At 35.5% G+C, this 22,150-nt stretch overlaps 2 protein-coding genes across 2 annotated transcripts; both read left to right on the top strand.

Annotated features, from left to right (window-relative positions):
• The first annotated feature begins 710 nt into the window (after positions 1-710).
• Positions 711-5,216, top strand: LOC144443376 (protein JTB-like). Its single transcript, XM_078132842.1, has 3 exons — positions 711-1,044; positions 1,356-1,491; positions 2,426-5,216. The coding sequence occupies exons 1-3, from the start codon at positions 1,007-1,009 to the stop codon at positions 2,669-2,671; spliced, it is 420 nt and encodes a 139-aa protein (XP_077988968.1). The 5' UTR covers positions 711-1,006; the 3' UTR covers positions 2,672-5,216.
• Positions 5,217-7,145: 1,929 nt separating this feature from the next.
• Positions 7,146-20,510, top strand: LOC144443444 (major facilitator superfamily domain-containing protein 12-like). Its single transcript, XM_078132921.1, has 12 exons — positions 7,146-7,482; positions 10,400-10,597; positions 10,802-10,935; positions 12,052-12,259; positions 13,015-13,159; positions 13,988-14,161; positions 14,511-14,603; positions 15,466-15,558; positions 16,635-16,802; positions 17,243-17,337; positions 17,787-17,914; positions 18,829-20,510. Exons 2-12 carry the CDS (start codon positions 10,470-10,472, stop codon positions 18,942-18,944), a joined length of 1,482 nt encoding a protein of 493 aa, XP_077989047.1. The 5' UTR covers positions 7,146-7,482; positions 10,400-10,469; the 3' UTR covers positions 18,945-20,510.
• The last annotated feature ends 1,640 nt before the right edge of the window (positions 20,511-22,150 follow it).

Here is a 22,150-nt window from a genome sequence, read left to right as displayed (position 1 = left end):
AATATTTGCACACACGGTCACATTTTTCTTATGACAAGATATTTATTTATTTATATATATTTACCTCTTTATTTACACTAGGCAGTAGACATGCTTATTGAATAAAACATTTTTTTAAATCCAAGAGTATTTTTTAATGTGAAATAGTGACCTGAGTGAGTGAGCGAGTGATTGCATGTTGTACGGTGAACAGTAAACTCTTTGGAGAACATTTTCCTTTACAAAATTGGAAAAGGACATTTGACAACAAAATAATTCATATTTGATGTACTGCACTGCTCCTTGATATGTAAATTATATACAAGATATGATATTTGTCAAATAAAAAATATGAAATAAACTGTGCACTTATTCTAAATGATTTAATTACCCCCCCCCCCCTCCAAAATACATTAAAGAAACATGAACTTCACAATAACATGAATAATGTTTATTAATACATATATATGACATAACTCAAAAAGAATGAATTTTGAAAACCATAAATAATTAAACTTTTCTTTGAACAAATTATTAATACGTTTTGAAAATGTGACCTTGTTGCATCAACATTTTCAGAGAACCCCTGAACTCGCAAGAGTCAACTGTAATTACAGTCGTCCCCCGGAACGAAACATTTTTAATGTATTGCCTGTGTTGGCGCTATTCAAAATCTAACCCGAGGAGATGAAATACCGAACGCACATGCATTCACCGGAAGTAGTTACAACAGGTTGACTCGCTCTCACCAAAACAAAACTGTGTGAAAAATATTCTAGGTATACCGTTTAATTCCAAAAAAAAATCAGGGATTTGATTATCTCAATCACGAGTTAGCCGCATTTTTTTTATCCCGTGAGTTGCTGACGACCTATTTACCCGGTCATTGTACGACGACGAAGTCCACCGGTTCGTGTATTTGTCTGTACGTATGTACGTGTGAACAGATGACACGTATATGCATTTAGACTGTCATTTCGATAATGTACTGTGTTGTGCGAACTTCAAAATTAATTGAGAGTTGAAGATGGGTAGTTGGCAAGTGGGACTCAGTCTTCTTTTAACGTAAGTGTTATTGACATTGACACATTGCAATATTACTATGCATAGATATAATTAGATTAATATATTGAACTCGGTATCCAATGGTACAGCGTGTTGTCTTGAACTTTAGAGAACAGTGGAGAGGCCTAGGAGATTCTATGGAAGAATGAGAAAGTACAGAGGATGTGTAAAATCAATAATAAGGAAATATTTCTGTATTTTTCCCCATGAAGTTACAGTATTCTTGATGAAGTACTAATGATCTTGTTACCATCCATACAAATTTGTATTCTGTGTAATAAACCATGACCATGTTTGTTTGTTTTTAACAGTGTCCTGTACAGTTGTGTGGTTTGTGCAGAAAATTCTCTTCCCAAACCAGAAAATCTAGAAAACGTGTTATGTTGGCAGACAGAAGATTTCACAGTAGTTGAAAATTCATGCAAGCCATGTCAAGGAATTGAATTCGTAAGTCGAAGATATACATGTCTATGAGTTCAATGTGTATTCGTACATTTGGTATTAATCAGTGTTTTTGTTCACTTTTTCTTCAATGCATATTGTTGATGTATACTATAGTCACCATGTCAGTGTGTACACTCTTAAAATTATGCATACACACAATTTGTACCACAATACAGTACTAAAACATCAAAACGATTGGCATTAGAAATTTTTATTTTGTGAGCTACAAGTAGACCTGTCTTGAGACAGTGTTTATCAAGGTTTGAAATCTCGTTATTAGAGGGGGATTTCCTACATTTGATCGTGATGGTTTTCACATGACAAAACTTCTGCAAAGGTTTGGGGACCGCTATCATAGATTGAGGCAATGTAAGAAAGTTGGTGTTGATTGCCATACATTAGTACCTTGATTTTGGTGGATAACTTTAGTAGTAAGTTAGATGTAAAGTATTGATCTACATGAAAAAAAAATCTTCTATAGTCTTGGTTACCCAGACTCACTGCTGGGGGCTCTGCCTACGAGACCTCCCCAAAGGAAAGTCTGGGAAACCATATTCCAACTACATTTGTACCCCGCAATGAAAGTCACACAGTAAATTTCTTCCAAGCATTAAAAAATGGGCTTATGAGGCCTGTTTGTTGTAATTAATATATATCAGTCACTTGAGCAGTGATAATCTGTAGCGAAGGTACCTAAATCATTCAGCCTACAATGTTGGATGTGAAGTACTCCCCATGATGCACTGCACCAGCAGCTACTTCCATCACGGGCGAGTTGGAATGTAGTTTTCCTAGACTCTAGTTTTGGGAGGTCTTTGTAGGCAGAGCCTCCAGTGGCGAGAGTCTGGGTAACCGCGACTAACTCTTCTATGACTTTGGAAAGGAACTGATTCAAGTGGCTGTTGAACTCAGATATGGAATGTTTTCTCCTTTTCAGAGTGTCTTGAAGACAGCATGTTCATCAACTGGATTCAAAGAAAAAGTCAAGTGTCTGCAATCAGGATCAGAGGTTTACAAAAGCTGTCCACGACCCAGCTGGTTGGAAGAGAGAATATTTTGGGCATTTGAAGGTTTCATGTTTGTGGTAGGATTCTGTTCGTGTGGTATGGTTGTCCTCAGAAGAAAGAAGATTGAAAAAAACATGATGGAGAGAGTGCAGAGACAAATATCTGCAGCTGTTTAAAAAGCTAAGAAGTCATATAACGACTCATGGCATTCAGAACAGAGATAAATTAGGAACCATTTGTGTACTCGTTCTTTGTTTAAAGCAGAGACCCATGGAGTCTGATGACGATTTATACTGTGTTGAACAGAGAGACCTAAGGAGTCATTTGTAATACTCACACTGTTTAAACAGAGTGCCCCGAGGAGTCACTTTAGTCATCACTCTTTATAACAGTGACCTAAGGAGTCACCGAGTACTCACATTTTGTATGTAGCAGAGAGACCTAAGGAGCCGTTTGAGTGTTCAAAGTCTAAGACAGAGATCTATAAATGAGTCATTTGAGTTCTCATACTTTGGTTTAAAGCAGAGAGACCTAAGTAGTCACATGACAAATCACACTGTTTAGATCAGAGAGACCTGTAGAGTTATTTAAGGGCTCGCACTTTAAACAGAAACTTAAGGAGTATTGGAGTACTCACAGTGTAACCCATGGAGTCATTTGAGGACTTGCCATTTGTTTAAAGCACAAAGAGAGATGTAGAGATTCAACTGAGGACTCATCCTAAAATGTTTTAAAGAAATCAAACATTTTAGGACTCATACTTGGAAAAAGAGACGAAGGAGTAATTTTCCAAATGTTTTGTTTTTTTTATCAGAGAGACCAAGACAATTATTTAAAGAGACATACACTTTGTTTAAAGAGTGAGACCTATCACTCAACAATTACCAGTAGCACTCTACTTGCGGAATGTGCAATATGAGAAACAAGCAAAGATATAGCGACTGCCAACAGAGCAAATAATGATGGTGTATATTAGTTGATATTAAATGAGTGTACATACCTTGATAAATATTTCTTTACTGTAACTTTATTTTAAAAAATGAGAGAGTTACTTAAGGAGGAACCACTATGTTTTAGTAATAGTTGGAACCGGGATATCATTGACCGACTGTAAAACAATGAAATGCTGCATGTACAGACACCTGGAAAGTATGACAACTTTGGAAGGAAGGAATTCTAGACATTTATGTTTAACTTTCTATAGTCATAATACTGTACATGATGTTTACAGTATATTGATTTGATTTGATTTGATTTATTGATTTCACCAGGAAAAAAACATACATAACAAATAAATTAACAAAATATATAAATTAAATTAAGTCAAAGAATATTCAATCAAATACATCAGTAATTACATGGACCTGGTGGGGGTTGTAGGAATAGTTCTACAGAACTAGTCAAGCCCACAACCCTTACAGAATGAGTTAAGTTGAAAATACTGGGTAAAACTCGGGTAGCTGAAAAATAAACAAAATGTGATAAGAATAATTGTCAAAATACAGTATTGCTTTGCATGAACGAATAAATAGGATTTACAACAACAACAACAACAACAACAACATGTAAGAGTTACAAGCATTTTTAATGTCTGTACATAGTGGGAGTGTAATTGATAACAGTCTTGCTTATGTTTAGACAAGGGGTCATTTTAAGACAAGCTGTACTGAGAACAATTTACGCAAGATAACCATCTGCACCATGCTTGAAGTTTCAAGCAAGACTACCTATGGACATACCACCCATAGGATAGAGATATAAATATCTGAACAAATCACATTCAGGGAAACATACCAAGTGTATGCATTCAAGTTGAACAAATTAGGCAAATGTTTGAAATGAAGTAATTCTTTATAGATACACCAACACATATATGGTTCAGTGTAGTGACCAACCCTATTCTGTGTTCTGTGAGTTTATAATTACTCATTGTAGGGCGTCTCTGTCTCTCAGATGACTGTCATGTCAACTACACTGTATAAACAAAATGCTCTGTTATCAATTATACTCCCACTGCAGTACAGACATTAAAACAGCTATTAACTATATAGTAAAATACAATTGTGACAATTAAGTATTGCAGGTAGAGGGATTTCTATTGTATATTTGGAGTATGATTTGACCTGGACCAGAAATGAGAGAACTTGTCATCATTCTACTTTGCAAAAGTGTACCAAGAGTTCCTATGTACATATGACGTAATCTCTGTATAGTGGCTATATCACTTTCATGATATGTAAATAACAGATTAAAGTTCAGTGGGGTGGTCTGATTAGTCTGTGAAGTGCGCCCCCACACATCAGTTAACCCCTTTCAGAGAGGAGGTGTCAACAACGTTTGCACTGAATACAGTGAGCTAACTGAATATTTTATTTACAAGTAGTGTCTACTGTCTTGCATTGTTTGCCGAACTAAGTGTACCTGACAGATCCTAAATGGCCGTTCTTGCAAATTTTTCATGTGCCAAAAAAAACATGTTTAGAGTTTGCCCATTCTGGAAGAAACTAGTATGCTACCAACTGTGCTACTAATGCCAGAAGATGGGTTTTAATGCCATTATAGTCATGTATTGGTGTTAACATTATGCAAGCAGGTTTTACAGCAAGTATTGTAACCCAAGAAAAACATTATGATCTCAGCTTGTTCCATTTTCCGAGCAGTATTATCATTTTTAGGTTAGATGCGGAATTGTTATTTTGGGTCAAAGATTGCAAACTTGGGTCATTGTATAGAAATAAATTGCTTAAAAGTATATTCAGTTGTGCCAGAACACTGTTGGTGGTTTTTATGAAATATCTGTTTTGTTGATTTCTTTGATTGGTTGTGTATGTATGTATGTATGTATGTATGTATGTATGTATGTATGTATGTCTGTATGTATGTATGTATAGTCTCGGAAATGTACATCATAAAGTCACAAGTGGTTTGATCAAAGCTGGTTTAAATAGAAGGAATTCCAAATCCATCACCAAATATTGTAGTGTCAGCTCAATAATAGGTTCTTACAAAATTTGGAGATTGAGATGTAGGTACTATAACAACCAGATATCACGTGAACGTTTGTCATAAGTGACCAAGAGAAACTCGTTCACTAGTCAGTATGATTTCCTGCAAGGTATTGTGTGTGTATTCTGTAAAGGAATTATGTAAATACTTTACCTGTACATGCTATGTTCATGTAAGTTGGAAATAAAAGAATTTGATATGTATGTATGTATGTATGTATGTATGTATGTATGTATGTATGTATGTATGTATGTATGTATGTATGTATGTATGTATATGTGTGTGTGTGTGTGTGTGTGTGTGTGTGTGTGTTGGAGGGAGGGGGTGTGTGACAAATATTCAAATCCAAAGATATTCTACAGAACATCTGTATAATGGTGTTAAAGGGGAACATGTTGGGTTTATAGATAGTTTTTAGTGCATATTTAAAATACACTTGTAGTATTCTGTTTACTGAAACATATTCAACCACCACTTGCAATTGACTGAACTCAAACCTGGCATTAAGATATTGAGATTCAACCCAGTCGTGTATTTCATCATAGGATATCCCTACCATGTAATCAACAGTTCTAACAATGCCATAAGACAATTGATATGCATTGACGTTAACATCAAACTGGAATGTAGTTTTCTTGAAGTATGTTCACGTGAGTAAAAAGCTTATAAACTCACCACTGTAAGTTGACAAAATATTTTCAAGCAGAAACAGCGGAAGATATGAAATGTGCAATCATCACAGGTGTAAGTGTAAAGTGTTTAAAAACACAAGGCATACATGTCACTGTTCAAAACCCATTTTCAGATACGTATGTGCATCCCATCTCATGATGTTGGAACTATAGAAGCCCACATAGACATAATTTTGCTTTATGGATGGCTATATAAAGTACTAAACGTGAATTGTGTTTTTTTAAAGATATTTTCCGTTGTTTTGTCAGTTTAGATTTTTTATTGGAATGGTATTGACAAGTACGGTACAAGAAAAACGATTTAAAAAAATTGCGTTGTCAACATTTGGTGAAATTGAATTTAATTGAACAAGGTTTAATTTAATTGAACAAGGTTGTTATTTTTGACCTGTGATAATGAAGTGCGGCCAGCAGAAAGTAGCTCTCAACGGAGACAATTTGTAAAATATAAAGTGAGGGGATATTAAGTAGCAATGAAGTTAACAACCAAATAAGTTTATGGGGATCCCTCCACTCTACCTGAAGTATAAAAGATATATCCGTCAGCCATAACATGAACACCTCGACTACCGCCTCGGTGTTGATATAATGACTGACGGATATGATTTTGACAATATAGGATACTTTAAGTTCACCAAATATAGCAGAATGCGACTTGGAAAAGTGGAAAACAGTTGGCCATAAGTTTGTCATATGGAAAAGTGATCGATCGTAATTTGCAATGGTCCTTCATTGATTTGATGGGAACACGCGCATACATTTCGAGCGGTGTTTACATTACAGGTCATGATCATGGAAGTAATGTGGCACTTCCAAGTTCCATGTCATGACATGCATTTTTCTCAGACGACCACACTATGTTCAATCCGTTAGTAATAGGTGGAACACCCCCGAGCAGTCACATGCGTAACTCATGATCATGATGAAATCACGCACGCGTAACTGATGAAAGTAAATTTGTAACTGAACCAGACGAGACGTAGACCGGAAGACCCTTTTCGTACTACCACAGCTGTATAGGTATTTTGATACACGCCGGCTATTAGCACTGACATTTAGCGTATCCTGAATCCACAGAATACGGGAATACAAGACAGCGGAAGCCGAGATGTTTCAACAGACAAGATAGCGTATCGTCCCGATTACTGTTTATCAGGTGTCAGCGGAGGTGATCGATTGTAGTAATATAATAAGTAACGCACACGTACATATGTGACCTGAGAGACGGTATTAAACTCAGGAGTCAGTGGCCAGGCGAGTCGTGAATATATACCGTACTACTTGAAAAGGTGAGCTTTTCGTGAGGCGACTTTCTGAAAACGCCCCTTACTTGGGTGTCCATTACACATGTACCATTTACTCGTGTAAGACAATTAAGTTTTCACAAGTATTTTCAGAGACATTGTCGATTGTTTGGGGCATTTAGTGGAAATTAATGTATTCCAAATACTATAATTACTAATGTTATGATTTTATACATATATTTTATGCCACAAACATAACTTTTCGACAGAAGGATACTGGAATAATTGGTAAAAAGTTTTGTTTTTTGTGTATTTATAATATTTTCATTGCATACGTATCTAAAAATTCAATCTCTATAATTAAGGAAATATATGATTAGTTAATTCAATCATGTTTAGAGAAATAATTACAGTGCAAATTATTCTTTGTTACATTTCTAAAAAAAGAAAAAAGAAAAAAGCAATGCATCATCATCATAAACCAAGCCTCTTTATGAAATTATGGCACCTTCCCGAGATCTTGACAATGATATTTCACAGTGTCGCAGGAGAAATATCAGCTCTAGTTTTGTGAGAATGAAAAAAGTTGAACGAACTTGACCTTTGAAAAGTATATAAACAGTCAGCCAAAGGTAGCCTATATGTGTCATAGGTATCTATTGCTATGCAATATGGTTAGGTGTTAACTTTATAACATATTGTACGAATTGAAATAGTCGTTACAGTAGCAGACTAAAGTATTGTGTAATCATCAAATGCGTAGATAACAATGCAATATAGATTTCTGGTATAAAACATATGGTGTTATATGTAAAAGCTTACAAATTGATAATATATCCAACAAAAATTTCCCATAAGGGAATTGAATCAAATATTAGTGTAAAGTCTGTTTATATGAATCTGAAATTTGAACATTCAATGTAATTCTAATATTTACTGTCTTTTGACCAATGCCACAATGTTTATTGTGTATGGATGTGGAGGCCTGGCCTTATCTAGTCACACTCACAGGCAGCCTCCATTAGCCCTGCTTTGTCCTTGTAAATTATTTGTCAAACTTTACATTAAACTGATAAGGGTACATTTATACACAAAAGAAACATCTTGTTGTCCTTGACTGTTTGTACCCAACAAAGCTTGTATAAGTCCTACTAATGCTACTAATTTGGTAATAGTTATCGCTATATGAATCCATGCCTGCCTAACACAATATACAGTAGTCTGTAAAATAGGACGTGTTGTGCTAGCGGGTAGTACCTGGAGCTCCCTATCAGATACCATTTCATGAAATTCTGATTAGAGCTGATACATATGCTGTCTACAGAACATATGAAAACAAGACTAATAGCTCATACCTACAACACCCACATACTTTTAAGTATAATACTTAAAAGTATGAATTGAAGATAGGATGAACTGGAAAGGGAAACCGTTAAAAATGGATGGATTAAAACTAGAATATATTAACCCGTATTTTGCACAGGATATACATAATTTGTTTAGGTAAAAACTGGCATATATATATGTCATCACCACAATTTGAATAGAGACTGAAGTCAAATCGCTTCAACCGGGGTCATAGGAGTAGCACAGGACAGGCATCATAATTATGATAGCGATGAATCTCTCAAATTTCATGCTGAACTGTTTTGTTAATATAAGCCTGCCATATTTTTCTAATCCATTCTGCCAAATATGAAAATATACCTCCAGAATAAATCCCACAGTGTTATTTATAGATACACATGTGTTCTGTACACAGCTTGTACTGATCACAATATCAACTTGTGAATGTGAGTGCTACTAACTGCTCAAGGGATTGATTTCACATTTTTTAGGCCCAAGTTCCTGCAACATGACTCATTTTGGAGGAAGTTGTTCCTGAAAAATGGATTGGATTTTAATGCACACCAACTGTGATATATTACCGTGAGACTTATAGTCAGTCAGTAAAAAGAAGTACTTTCAAGAAGTGAAACGATAAATATTTTCTCAATATGGTCAACAGGTGCTTATTTTAGTGAAAGATCAACATTGATTGAATTGTCCAAATTGATTGAATTGTCCACACCGACCAAATTGTCCATTGTTCTGTCGTGTCAAATTAATCAATACTTTCCTCATCGCATATGGAAAGAATTTATGGCACTGTGAGTGACATACAATTGCAAACTGTTTTTATGGAATTATCAAATTTTATGTAATCTTTAGAGAGAAAAAATATATATACATAAAAAAATTAGTAGTGATGTTTCTGGGGAGTGACACAATGTGATTTAATGAATGTTACCTGTGTGAGTTAGATCTCTGGAAGTGGCATTTTTGGTGAACTTTGGACAATGCCTGTTGAAAAAATGAACTCAGTTTATATAGTTGTGCTGCAACACCAGAATGTACTAATGTACTGTCTAGGTAAAATATTTCCCCATTCCTTTGTAACAAGGGTTCTATAACTGAGCATATGTGTACAATTCTGTGAAAGGAAACATATGGCCAGATCAATAATTCACCCAGTGTTTCCCAAGAATTATGAACTATATATTTTAGACTTGTGATTTTTACTTGTAATGCAAAACCTGTAGGTCATGAGAATTTCACGGTTGATTTAAAAAAAGATGGGGAAATAATACAATAAGACCTGTGCAAGCACTATAATCTATGAAAAATTGGGATGAGTAATTGTGACTTTTGAGTGGTTTAATATTTTGAGCACTGCTGAATGAATGAGAAATATGCATATTGTTATGTAGAATGACTGGGGTATAAATTCCATATTTTGTGGTCAAATGTGTTCAACCTGGTTTGCATGTAGTTCATCTATGTCATAAGGGGGTTATTTTAAAATGTTAAACCATTCAAGGCCAAAAGTATTGATCAATATCCTGTTACATAAGAACAAAACTTTTCCTGTTGAACATAACATGCGAGAATGACTAAGTATTTTTTTATTTTTGTATTTCAGCTTTTAGTGACGACAGGTGTGATATTTCGAAAATAGTCTTCCAGGCTTAGGACCAAATAAGGCTTGCAGTATGCCTCCCGGAGACATATCAATCATCCGGCGTTACGCCTATGGTGTTGGACATGTACAGAACGATTTATGTGCCTCAATGTGGTTCAGTTACCTTCTTATTTATTTTCACAGTGTTTTAAACTTCAGGTAAGGATTTCATATCACGGCAGTCAACCATCTACCGGGGGGGGGGGGGGGGGGGGGGGGGGTAATCTGTTTTGAGACAGGAGGTAGTATACCTTATTTCTTGGAGTGGTGTTCCTGTATAAGCAAACTTAAAGTTTGGGATTTTGATCAAAGATCGTTCCGCATCTGGTGCACAGCATAATTTCTTGTCTTGTTTCATTACAGTAATTCCATGGCAGGCTATTTAATGTTGGTAGGTCAAGTGGCTGATGCTATATGTACACCGTTTGTAGGTTACGAGTCAGATAGAACATCCATTGATCATTGCTATGGAAGAAGAAAAATTTGGCATCTTGTTGGTAAGTTCTTGGTCTTGATTTCAGTTCTCATTAATTTATGTATCGCTTTGCACAGACAGTCATGACTCTAAGGCTTGGTACATGAGGAAATTTTTAAAATAAAAATGCTAATATTGTTTTTCACGTGTTTACACTTAGGCTGACAATCATTTTTAACCGTCTGCACAGAAACACAATTCGAAAACGATGATGTTGCATGTGCATAAACATAACAACATGGTTTAAGTGAGTGTACAAATTATGTCATCGGTGGGGTCGTTCCTGAGGTCAAATATGTTCATTTCAAAGTATTGCATTTTTGAGTGTTAGCACGATACCGTTTCTGAATGAAGACAGGTCATTTTCAAAACAATATCACTTTCATGCGCATTTTCAAATCATTACATTTTTTATGTGCATTTTTGTCTTCTCCATAGACAGTAGGTGCAAATACAACGAAGTAGTTCATTTGAAAGTGACATTATATAGTCAACTATTAAGTCACGTGAAAGGTTGCACTCTTTATGTCATTGTGACTACCCTTACACACAAGTCAGATTGCAGTAGTTGTTGTTCAAAGTATCAGTGTTATTTACCTGGAAAACATATTGTATAGTTAACATCTCTCTGCATGCAGGCCTTGACTAAATTTCAGTGGAACTTGAAAGTTGCTTATGTGCTTTTAACTTGAGTCTCTCTGATAGACAGAAGAGAATGTAAGATGAAAGACGTGTGAATGTGATTGGTCAGTGATGATGTAATGAGATGAACACAGGTGAAAGATTATGAAATGAACATACAAGGTGAACTTGAAAATGAAAGGATTACAAGATAGTGTTAATCGATCACAATATGCACATCTGACTCTTGAAAAAAAATCAAGTCTGTATCATCCACTGCACTTATTTCCGTTAAAAAACTTTGCAACCAGTCAATTTCTGTGGATGATTTCCCAACTAATAACGGGCTCAATTTGAAACTGACACAGATGAGATTACTATAGCAACAGTGTCACAAATTCACAAAGTTCAGTCATCTACTAGACAGCAAACAGATATTCCAAAATTTTATTTAATTTTTGGGGTTAAAATAATCAAAATGTTTTTGTTTTGTTTTTTTCTAAACTTTCATTCATAGGTGTCATATGTGTGGCAGTTAGCTTTCCGTTTCTCTTTAACCCTTGTATAACATGCGAGGGTTCGTCGGACTGGGCCAAATTTATATACTATGCACCGTTTGTTGTCATATTTCAGTTTGGTTGGGCTTCAACTCAGATCTCACATTTGTCTCTTATACCGGAATTAACCAGTAATGAAAGTACCAGAGTTGAATTGAATGCTATCAGGTAAGTAACCAAATCAGCGATGAGGTCATATGGTCACGAGTTCAAAGTTTATACCCATATGCTGTTATAACGTCATGTTTATCATTTAACCAATGACAGTATCAAAGTTGAATAGGGAGCTTGCAAACCCGCCATGTTGAATGTTGCATCATGGGAAATGTGATAATAAATACTAGTCAAATAGAATTGTAAACAATACTGTTACATTGTCTGTAACCACAAATAATCAATTCATAATTACCCTGACAATTGTGGGAGGTTAATTTTGTCACTAGCTCCAGATTAGGTATTACGATAACCGCAGATAATCCCATAGTCCTATGCGTCTGAGCATGCTCAATGTCGATTGCAAGTTCCCTATTGAATGCCATCACCAAGTAACACACAGGTACATGTGTAATTTCAAGTAAAGATTTGGTATATGTTTTAGAAAAATAACAAATATAAACGAAAAGTTAGCACAGTAAGGCTTTAACTAATGTCTTGTAACTGGTTTGCATGTTTTCTTCTGTTCTTTCTGATTGGAAATTTGTTTTAAAAAGTCCTTAACACTGCATGAAACTGTGGCGTTTCTGGTTCTGTACAGTATACATGACAGTCACACAACTGAATTACAGTGATTCTGGAATTTGCTGCAATTCCTTTGTGTGACCGTCACGTATATGGAACTCAGTGGAAAATGCCCAACCTTTCATGCAGCGCAATTTGGTATTAAAATCTGTCATACTGAATGAAATATTTTTCCTCATATACAGGTATGCTTTCACAGTGGCGTCTAATATATGTGTATATGCTATAACATGGTTGTTATTAGATATTACAAGTACTATGACACCTTCCAAAACTAGTGATGATGTTGACGACTCTCAACTTACACCAGATGATGTACCAGAATTTAGGGTAAATATGTACATTTGTTGATATATTTCAATCACTTCCTGTCTGTCAAGGATGTAATCACAGATTTTGATGAGGTAATAGAACAGATGAATGAATACCGTGGTTCGATCAGCTTAGCAATGAGTGTTATACTTTCAATCTCACCAGGTCGGTAATCTTCATCAGAATTACGAATTCCATAGTTGCAGCTGACCACAAGGTGGCAGTATGAACAGCCGATTATAGACATTAGGAAGTTTGATGCTCAGTTTCTTTTGATTTTGGAGTCGTAGCATGTTATTTTAGTGATGTACAAACTGGTGAATATTTTTGGTCACCAGAACCGTTATTGCGTATGCTCTTTTGCCTACGAATGATAGCATTCAAATGTGATCCATTTTGATACTTGGTCAAAACATTGGCAGTTGTGGTTTTGTTGCCATAACTATAAACACTATAAATGGGAACCGGGTAGGATGGGATTGTTATGTGAAGAATTTTATTGAGTCCTGTGTGCTTAGGGACAAGTATTTCCCAGCTCTATAACTGGATATCTGAGAGGACATGGTAGTTACAGTGAAGGAGTAATCCTGTCGACTTAAAGGCAGTGAAAATTTCATATTCACTAAACTGAATAAATGGGTACCTAGTAGGACGTGATCAATAATGTGAAAAGATTTATTACTACACAGTTATTAGCAGTAATGTCTTGATACTCCTCAGGTAGCTCGGAAGGATCACTCAGTTTTTATATTTTCTCAGTGCCAGGGTGTATAAATGTGCGATATTTCTAGCACTTTGCTGGCAATGTGTGACTAAATAATGTTCGTTATGCTTTAATTACAACAGAAATTGGCATTTACAGTTATCGGCATTGGAGCTTGCTTTTCATTTATATTTCACGTTGGCACAAAAGAAAAGAAAAATAATGCTAACGATACAAATCAGGGAAATAGTACGATGTATCAAGAGAGAAAAATTATGCTGTGGAAGGACTGGTTAAAAGAACCTCAGTTTTATTTGGTAAGTAAATCAAAATTTTTAGTGTAATTACTCTGCTAATTGAGCCTTCAGTTTTCTAAGATAAACACAAACAAATGCACTTTCACTCACTACACTCATGAAAGTACAGCAGCTACATAAAGCACTGCAAGCATTTGTTCACATACCCTGAGTATGCCACACTTTTACTCACACGTCATGTGGTTCTGTGACATCAATAGTTCCTAAATGTCAGATTTTCAGGGTAGCAAACATCATCTGTGTTTATCCAGAAATAGGACAACAGGTTTGGTTAATCTCACATGGGAACAAGTGTAGGTAGAATACTGGTTATGACGGTTTCCTAAATGTGTGTGAATTTTCATTTCAGATTGCTCTACTCTATATGTGTACAAGATTGATGGTCAACGTCTCTCAGGTCTACATACCGATGTATTTAACAGATTCCCTTCAACTTGGAAAGGTAAGAAACAGTATAATAATTATTCGCCTCTCTGGGACCAATTTCTCTGAAAATGAGAATTCTTTAAATTTCAGCAAACTTTGCTATTTGGAAGCTTAGCTCCTGTTGCTCTTGTAATGATGAAAATATTTGAGGGTTCATAAATCGCGTTTTCAAGAAAATCAATGATCATTTATTCTTCCATTGGTTTATACAACATTTGGCAGCCATATTGGATTGTGAAATGTGGGGAAAGGAGACTGTGTGAATTCGCTATGTTCATTAAGAACTTGGATGTTGAAAATCTGTGTTTTTGTCTGCTTTCACTTATCAGTACAGAGTTGACATCCATCCAAACTAAGGTGGAAGTGACATGCAGCATTGCTAGGGAATTTCTGCTAAACATATTGTCACCTGCTTGTATTGTCAATGTTAGGCAATTACAATAACAATAGGAACAGTTGACAGCCTGTTTAACCCCTTCAATACTGAAAACATTCCCGCCAAAATTGTTTGGACAAAATTCTTGTTTTATGTAAGTTTTTGGCATATATCAACTTCATTTTAGACTGGAATTAAAGAAATGTTAGTTCCAAATGAAGTAATATTATTGTAATTATGAAAATATTCATATAAATTGGGTCCCCATATTATTTAAAACTCGTCTCTAGTCATGAAAGGGTTAACAACAGTTTCCAGTCAATTCCCATAAGTCACTTTGTGTGCTTTCATAAGTCACTTCTCTGACATGCAATATCCCATTGTATTCAAACCTGGCACAAAGGTGTCACATCATATTAATGTATGCTCATCTGTTTTGTTGTGCAATATATGGTATTTTGAGCAAATGGCAATCACTTATTTTTCTTTCACTTTTTTCTAGGATAAGATAGCAATCATTCCTCTCATAGTCTATATTAGTGGATTTTTCACATCTTTTTTGATGAAATTGGTCAACAAATATGCTGGCAGAAAAGTAAGTTAAAGATATTTACATTTGTTTTGATTTTTGATTTTTAAGAAAAATTTATGTTTGTTCACAAAGATTTTCCCTTGTTACCTTGGTTCTAAAACTTAGAGTAGGAAGCAGTTTATTGTCACGTTGTTTAGGATGCGAAGATGAAAGACAGAACTAATTTTGACTTATTGGTGGGCACGACTTGTGTATAGGAAACTATTATCAACTTAAAGTGGCCATATGGATGAGGATTAGGTATTTATTTTGGATTTTTAATAATTTATAGAGCAATTTTATCATGGCTTCCTATTTGAAAAAACAACATAGACTAAGTCCTTGGTTGTTACTCAAATGTATGGCGTTACAAACAAAGACTTGGCATGTGCTGTTTTACATTATTTAAAAGTAGGAAGCCATGATAAAACTGTTTTATAAATCCAAAATCCAAAATTAAATACCGAATCTTCTCATCCATATCGACACTACAAAAGTAGGTTGCTGTGAATGGATGACATAGTCAATTCACCTTTGACCTTTGACATGTAGTATTTGACCTAACAGAAAACAAGTACTGATAATGTAGATATTGTTGTCCAGACTTTATTTTTAGCAGCCCTGGCATTAGTAATAGATAAAGAACAAGGTTTGTTTGTTTATGGAGTATGGTTTATAAACCTTAGGGGGTGTAGCGACTGGGTGATTGACCAAACTAATGTTCTGTCTTCAATTATGTGGAGCATGTTTTGTGAAAATTAGTGGGTATAGCCACTCAGTAATAAATTAATCGACCAAACTAGTGTTCTGTTTCAATTAGCATATGGTGATTGCATCATTACAAAACGTTTACAAAATTGTGTGTACATTTTTTTTAATAAATGCAACAGTGTGTAGTGTTTGGTGGGCTCTCATCTGCTTTGTTATTTGATCCATTTCTCTTCTGTTGTTAGTCATGACAAGGGCCAAGGACACAACATTTGCAAGAAACTTCAGTCTTTGATCTTTGCACTGATAGCGTTATTATAAGACATTTTTCGCAATTTGTTTCATTTTCTGTCACTCAGATTTGATCAATTTGTCAACTTTTTGTCTATCAGGTGACCTACCTACTGGGTGCTATTCTAGTCATAGCCGGTTGTGGCTCACTCTGGTTTAAAACCATTGGTAACTTCATTTACATATCAGCTGTGCTGCTTGGTGCTGGCGGATCAACGGTACTCGTGACCTCACTATCAATGACAGCTGACCTCATAGCAGATGACACTGTAAGCAGTCTTATCTTTATTAGCACTTGCGTGTTCCCACAAAACTATGTAGTCAGTTATGTGAAAGACAAAAGAATAGACAGTTTGGCCACTAGGCGTGCTGTTTGGGAACAGATATGTCTGAAAACCCTAATACAATGTACTTATAAAAATAACTATGAAGGGTTGTCTTCTGAAATATCATGTACCAGTTTTCAGAATGACACATATATGTTGCTAGCCTACTTTCTATATTCTTCATCGAAATATGGTATAATAAAATGTGATGGGACGAACTTTTATTGTTATGTAATTTAAATCTAGTATTTGAAGGATGTAAATTGTTTGTTGCTGTCAGCAGGAAAAAATGACAGTTGCTATCAGTATGCTGTTGTGCCACTGGCAAAATATATATTTTTTTAATGATGTGAGTTTGTGATTATACTCTTTCATGTTTACAGCAAAGTGGTGCCTTTGTTTATGGAGCCATGAGTTTTACAGATAAACTCTCTAATGGTATTGCGGTCACATTAATCCAAAATTTACAACCATGCATGTAAGTAAAACATTTACCAGAACAAAAATCAAAGTGGTAGTAATCCAGGAAAACAAAGCATTGTATATTTGACGAGAGATCTTTCTCTCACATTGGCCCTACTTCTTCGCTCTTCGTCACTCCAAGTCTCATATCCTTCTGTCGTTCTCTCAAGACCTATCTCTTTAAACATTAGTCTCAGCCTTCTTCAATTGCCTAGTATCCAGTGTGTGTGAATCCATATTTCCTCTAACCATACAGTAATTTTCCATTTCTGCGCCTCGAGCTCTGCTTGCAGAGATTAGGTGCTCCATAAGTCTACTTTATTATTATTTTTATTGGTTGGATGGTTGGTTGGTTGGTTGGTTGGTTGGTTGGTTGGTTGGTTGGTTTGATCAAATGGTCGGCTAGTTGGTTAGTAAGGCTATCGTATGAATGCAAATTCAGTCTGTTATATGATTGTTTTACAGAACCTGTTGTAAGGAGTGCAAGTGGTTTTATAAAAACATCATGGTGTTTGTACCTGGTGGTTTTGCAGTACTAGCCATTATAATACTGTTTATTATATGGCCACAAACCATTGGAAGAAGATGGGGAGGTAAGCTTTAGTCCATGTAATTGTGTGTTTGGTTGTTTGGTTGTTTTGGCCAACTGAAATAGGAGGAATAGCGGGCTTATATATGCATTTGTTGGTTAGTTTATTGGTTGGTTTGTTGGATGGATGTTTGGGTGGTTGGTTGGTTGGTTGGTTGGTTCCATGGCCTAGCTAGTAGGTTGACTGGGTGGTTAGTTTGATGGATGGTTGGTTGGATGGATGGTTAAATGGTTGTTTGTTGGAGTTTGGTTGGATGGTCTAGCTAGTAAGTTGATTGGATGGTTGGTTGATTAGTGATTGGTTGGCTGTTCATTTAGTTAATATATATTAGGGGAAGATTAAACATTTAGTGTTTAATTTGTTGTGTATGTCTTATCATGCATTATATTCAATAGTTGTGTTAAGTGTCTGATACCATTAATTTAAATGGTTTATACATTTACATACAAAACCTCAAAATAAGCAAGAAGTATGTTAATAAAGTCCTTGTGTGATTGCTTCTTCTTTTTTCAGTGTCTCATTAGTCTGTTTACATCACAATCTGTCTCACAATACTTGCCTCACAAACCACTGGCACTTGTAATGCTAATAATGGCCAATGATTAATTTAGCCATGCCCCCAATGGCAGCATGCCTGCTTGTAGATATTTACATACTCTTTGCTATATATAAATTACATCGATTTCATTTGAATATGGTGAATTCGGCTGACGTACGTTATCACTTTCCATGTGCGACCAATCAGTTTGAGTGCATTTTTTTTTCAAACCAATTAGTTTGAGTATGTGATTTTTCAAAGTAACATTTAATTGTTTGACGTTGCTAGCAATTCATGTGGTTAGTGAGACTGAATTACAGATTGCAATGTAAGCAGGCTAGTGTCTCACCTCCAGTTTTGTCATCTATTTTCACTACAGATCGTAAAAAACTACACACTATAGCTGGTTCAAGAACTGAATCAATGACAGACCCAGAAAGAGAACCTTTACTTCAAGACAAGAACAGTGGGATCATTGGGTCTATAAATACCTAAGCTCTCACCTGGCACTGCCTGGAGGGGGCTATTACATTGGTTTCATCAGTATAACATGGCTGTTTGTAGCCTGGAGTCCATGCTGTTCTGTACTACAGTATAGCATAGCTGTTTGTGGCCTGAAATCCATACTGTCCTGTTGTACAGTATAGCATGGCTATTTGTAGCCTGGAATCCATACTGTCCTGTTCTACAGTATAGCATGGCTATTTGTAGCCTGGAATCCATACTGTCCTGTTCTACAGTATAGCATGGCTATTTGTAGCCTGGAAACCATGTTGTCCTGTTCTAAAGTATAGCATGGCTATTTGTAGCCTGGAATCCATGCTGTCCTGTTCTACAGTATAGCATGGCTATTTGTTGCCAGGAATCCATGCTGTCCTGTTCTACGGTATAGCATGGCTATCTGTAGCCTGGAATCCATACTGTCCTGTTCTACAGGTATAGCATGGCTATTTGTAGCCTGGAATATGTAGCCTGTTGTACAGAGTAACATGGCTGTTTGAGACTCAAGTAGCCATTGTCTTGCATTGACATTAACTGCACCATTCATTTTCAGTATCTTTTGAAACTTAAAAAACATATTTTGAATATTAATTTTGAAAACAATGAGTCTCCTTTTTTCTTCAAATATATATGGATATTTGGTTGTTGTGTTGGACACCTCACTAAATAGATAAAGATGTCGACTGGCAAGATTTATTCCATCGAAATTCTTCATCTCATTTAGCATATCACAGGGATTTATCAGGCAACTTTTAAAAAGATTACTTTATATCATGTGCAGTACTTTGTATAATGATCTGTGTTTTGTCAACCTCTGCGTTCAATGGCGTTGATCGCCATTGTTTTTTTAACTTTGTGTAGACATTTTACTCACCAGTCGAGTGCCATAAGTCTTTCTGATAAGTCTATGCCGAAGAGACAATCACACAATGTCACACAAGCTCAATTAGTAAACTTTGTTTAGGCGGGGTCTGGAATCAATGCGATCGGCAAACTTCATTTTCGCCCTTCTAACCAAATTTCGAACACTTTCACGCCTTCAATGATAACAGGTTCTGTATTTACTACTGATATGTTCATATAAGTTGATTAATATTTACTTCTAATGTGAGATACAGTCCTGGGGTTTCCAGTAGTATTTTAATGTGTCTGTACCATCATGTTTTACATTACATCGACTCTATTGGTGTAACTGCTACATTTTGCACCATGGGAGTACATCATATATAAACATGTCAGTGTTGCATTTGTGAATGTTGGGGGGGCTAAAGGAACAGAGTTCATTTATTGAGCTTGTGTGACATTGTGTGATTGTCTCTAACCTGAAGGATTAGCTGTTATGGGCATGTTTATTATCCCTTTTCACAAAGGGAATTTTATAGGGGTGGATGCCCATGGCAATGTAATTTGTACAGTCTAGTATGAACTGCAGACTCTACAACAAGATAAATTGTTCTGTCCTATGTACTGCAGACGACAGAACAATTTGTCTTGTTGTAGTAACTGGAGTAATGTTTCATCAAAATTGATATTCCATATTTATCTTTCAAATGAAATATTGTTTTTTAAAACATATTTCTGAAAATTATATAGAGTTAAAATGAAATGAAATTATATAGTCACACAGGTTCCTACCTCAGTAACTAAAACAACCTTACCTTAACTGTTCATGTCGGATAGAAGAGAACCTAGCATATGTTATTTTACTACCTGAAATACACTAACAGCTTACGTAGCAATAAATATCAACTTAACGTAATCGAAAATTAACTTAGAATTCACCATGGAAATAAATTTTAAAATATTACTGTTAATTTGTTCAAGAAAATTGTAACCTCTTCTCAGTTGAAATCAATTTTTAAAAAAATCTGGGGTCACCATACAAATGTTTGTAATCAAGGCCAAAATGATATAAAAATCTAGTCATTTTAGAATCCAATATGGCCACCCAATATTGTGTTACAACCATGGAAAAATAATGGATTGACGATTTCTTTGAAAACAAGATGGTGATGAACCCCAAATTTCGTCCATTTTTTCAAAAGGACCAGGAACAGGCTTTCATATGGCAAAGTTTGGTGAGAATGGGAAATCTTTGATTTCCAAAGAAATTTGTCCCTGAAGCATTCCACCTTAAAGTAATATTTCACAAAAAATCTACCAAAAATGTTGCATTACCATAATAATTGGATTATTTCAGTCAGATTTTAATAAAGTAAGATAAGTTCAGCAAAGTAATCGATTTATCAGAGTTGTGTATTTGGCCATAGAGGGCGCAGTACACTAGCGTGGATGCAACAGTAAGAAAGTGATGAGGTTGGCTATTGAACTGTGACTGATAGTAGACAGCCAGTCCTTGCCTCGCTATGAATTTTCCAAACCATCTCACAAACTTTAATTGTTTAAGAGTTTAGGAAATGACTTTGAAGTCGTTTCTCTTGTGAAAATAATATGAATAATGATAATAATAATGTTGGTTTTTATATAGCTCTTTACCACTCTGTGCTCAAAGCACTTTAAAATTATTATCCCTGGCACGGATCCATAGCTGCCACAACAGCCCTTTCCTTCCTCAACTCCCTGAGGAGCATACAATCCATTGCAGCCTTTATAAGCAGATAGAATTAAATCATTCACATTGTAACCCCTATCCTATTATACAGTTGGGTTGACTGAGGCACAGTCATGGCTCAAATCCCAAGGATATTTAGCTGTTCAGAAACAAACAGCAGCAATGGGGCTCAAGCCTGCAACCTCCAAATTCCAAGTTAGCCACTCTAACATCACGACTCTGAGATATTTGTCTTGCAAATCAGAAACTTTTGTCTTCTTGTGTAGAAATGTTTTTGCATCATTATTTAATTTTACTTTAATTATTATTATTCTGCCCAGAGTCCTTATACCTTAGGAAAAAATATCAACTTTAGCCAGATTTTTTTTTTTTGTGATTCACACAAAGCTTTATTGACAATTAGTTTTAGTACATGGTAAAATATGGTAAATACTGTGCACAAAATTATTCACACAATTTAAGCCCCAATAGCTGTAATTCCTGTTTTCTGGTTTTTTTTTATCTGTACCAAAAATAATGCAATTAATGATTTAAGCTGGATTATACCCCTGCAGTAATCTTTGATGATGAACACTCACTTGATGTCCATATGTAAACAATTGTGAATCAGGTACAGATCTGGTAACTT

Source organism: Glandiceps talaboti, chromosome 12 (genome assembly GCF_964340395.1).
Source record: "Glandiceps talaboti chromosome 12, keGlaTala1.1, whole genome shotgun sequence".
NCBI classification, from domain to species: Eukaryota; Metazoa; Hemichordata; class Enteropneusta; family Spengelidae; genus Glandiceps; species Glandiceps talaboti.
This window is presented reverse-complemented; position numbering and strand designations above follow the sequence as displayed.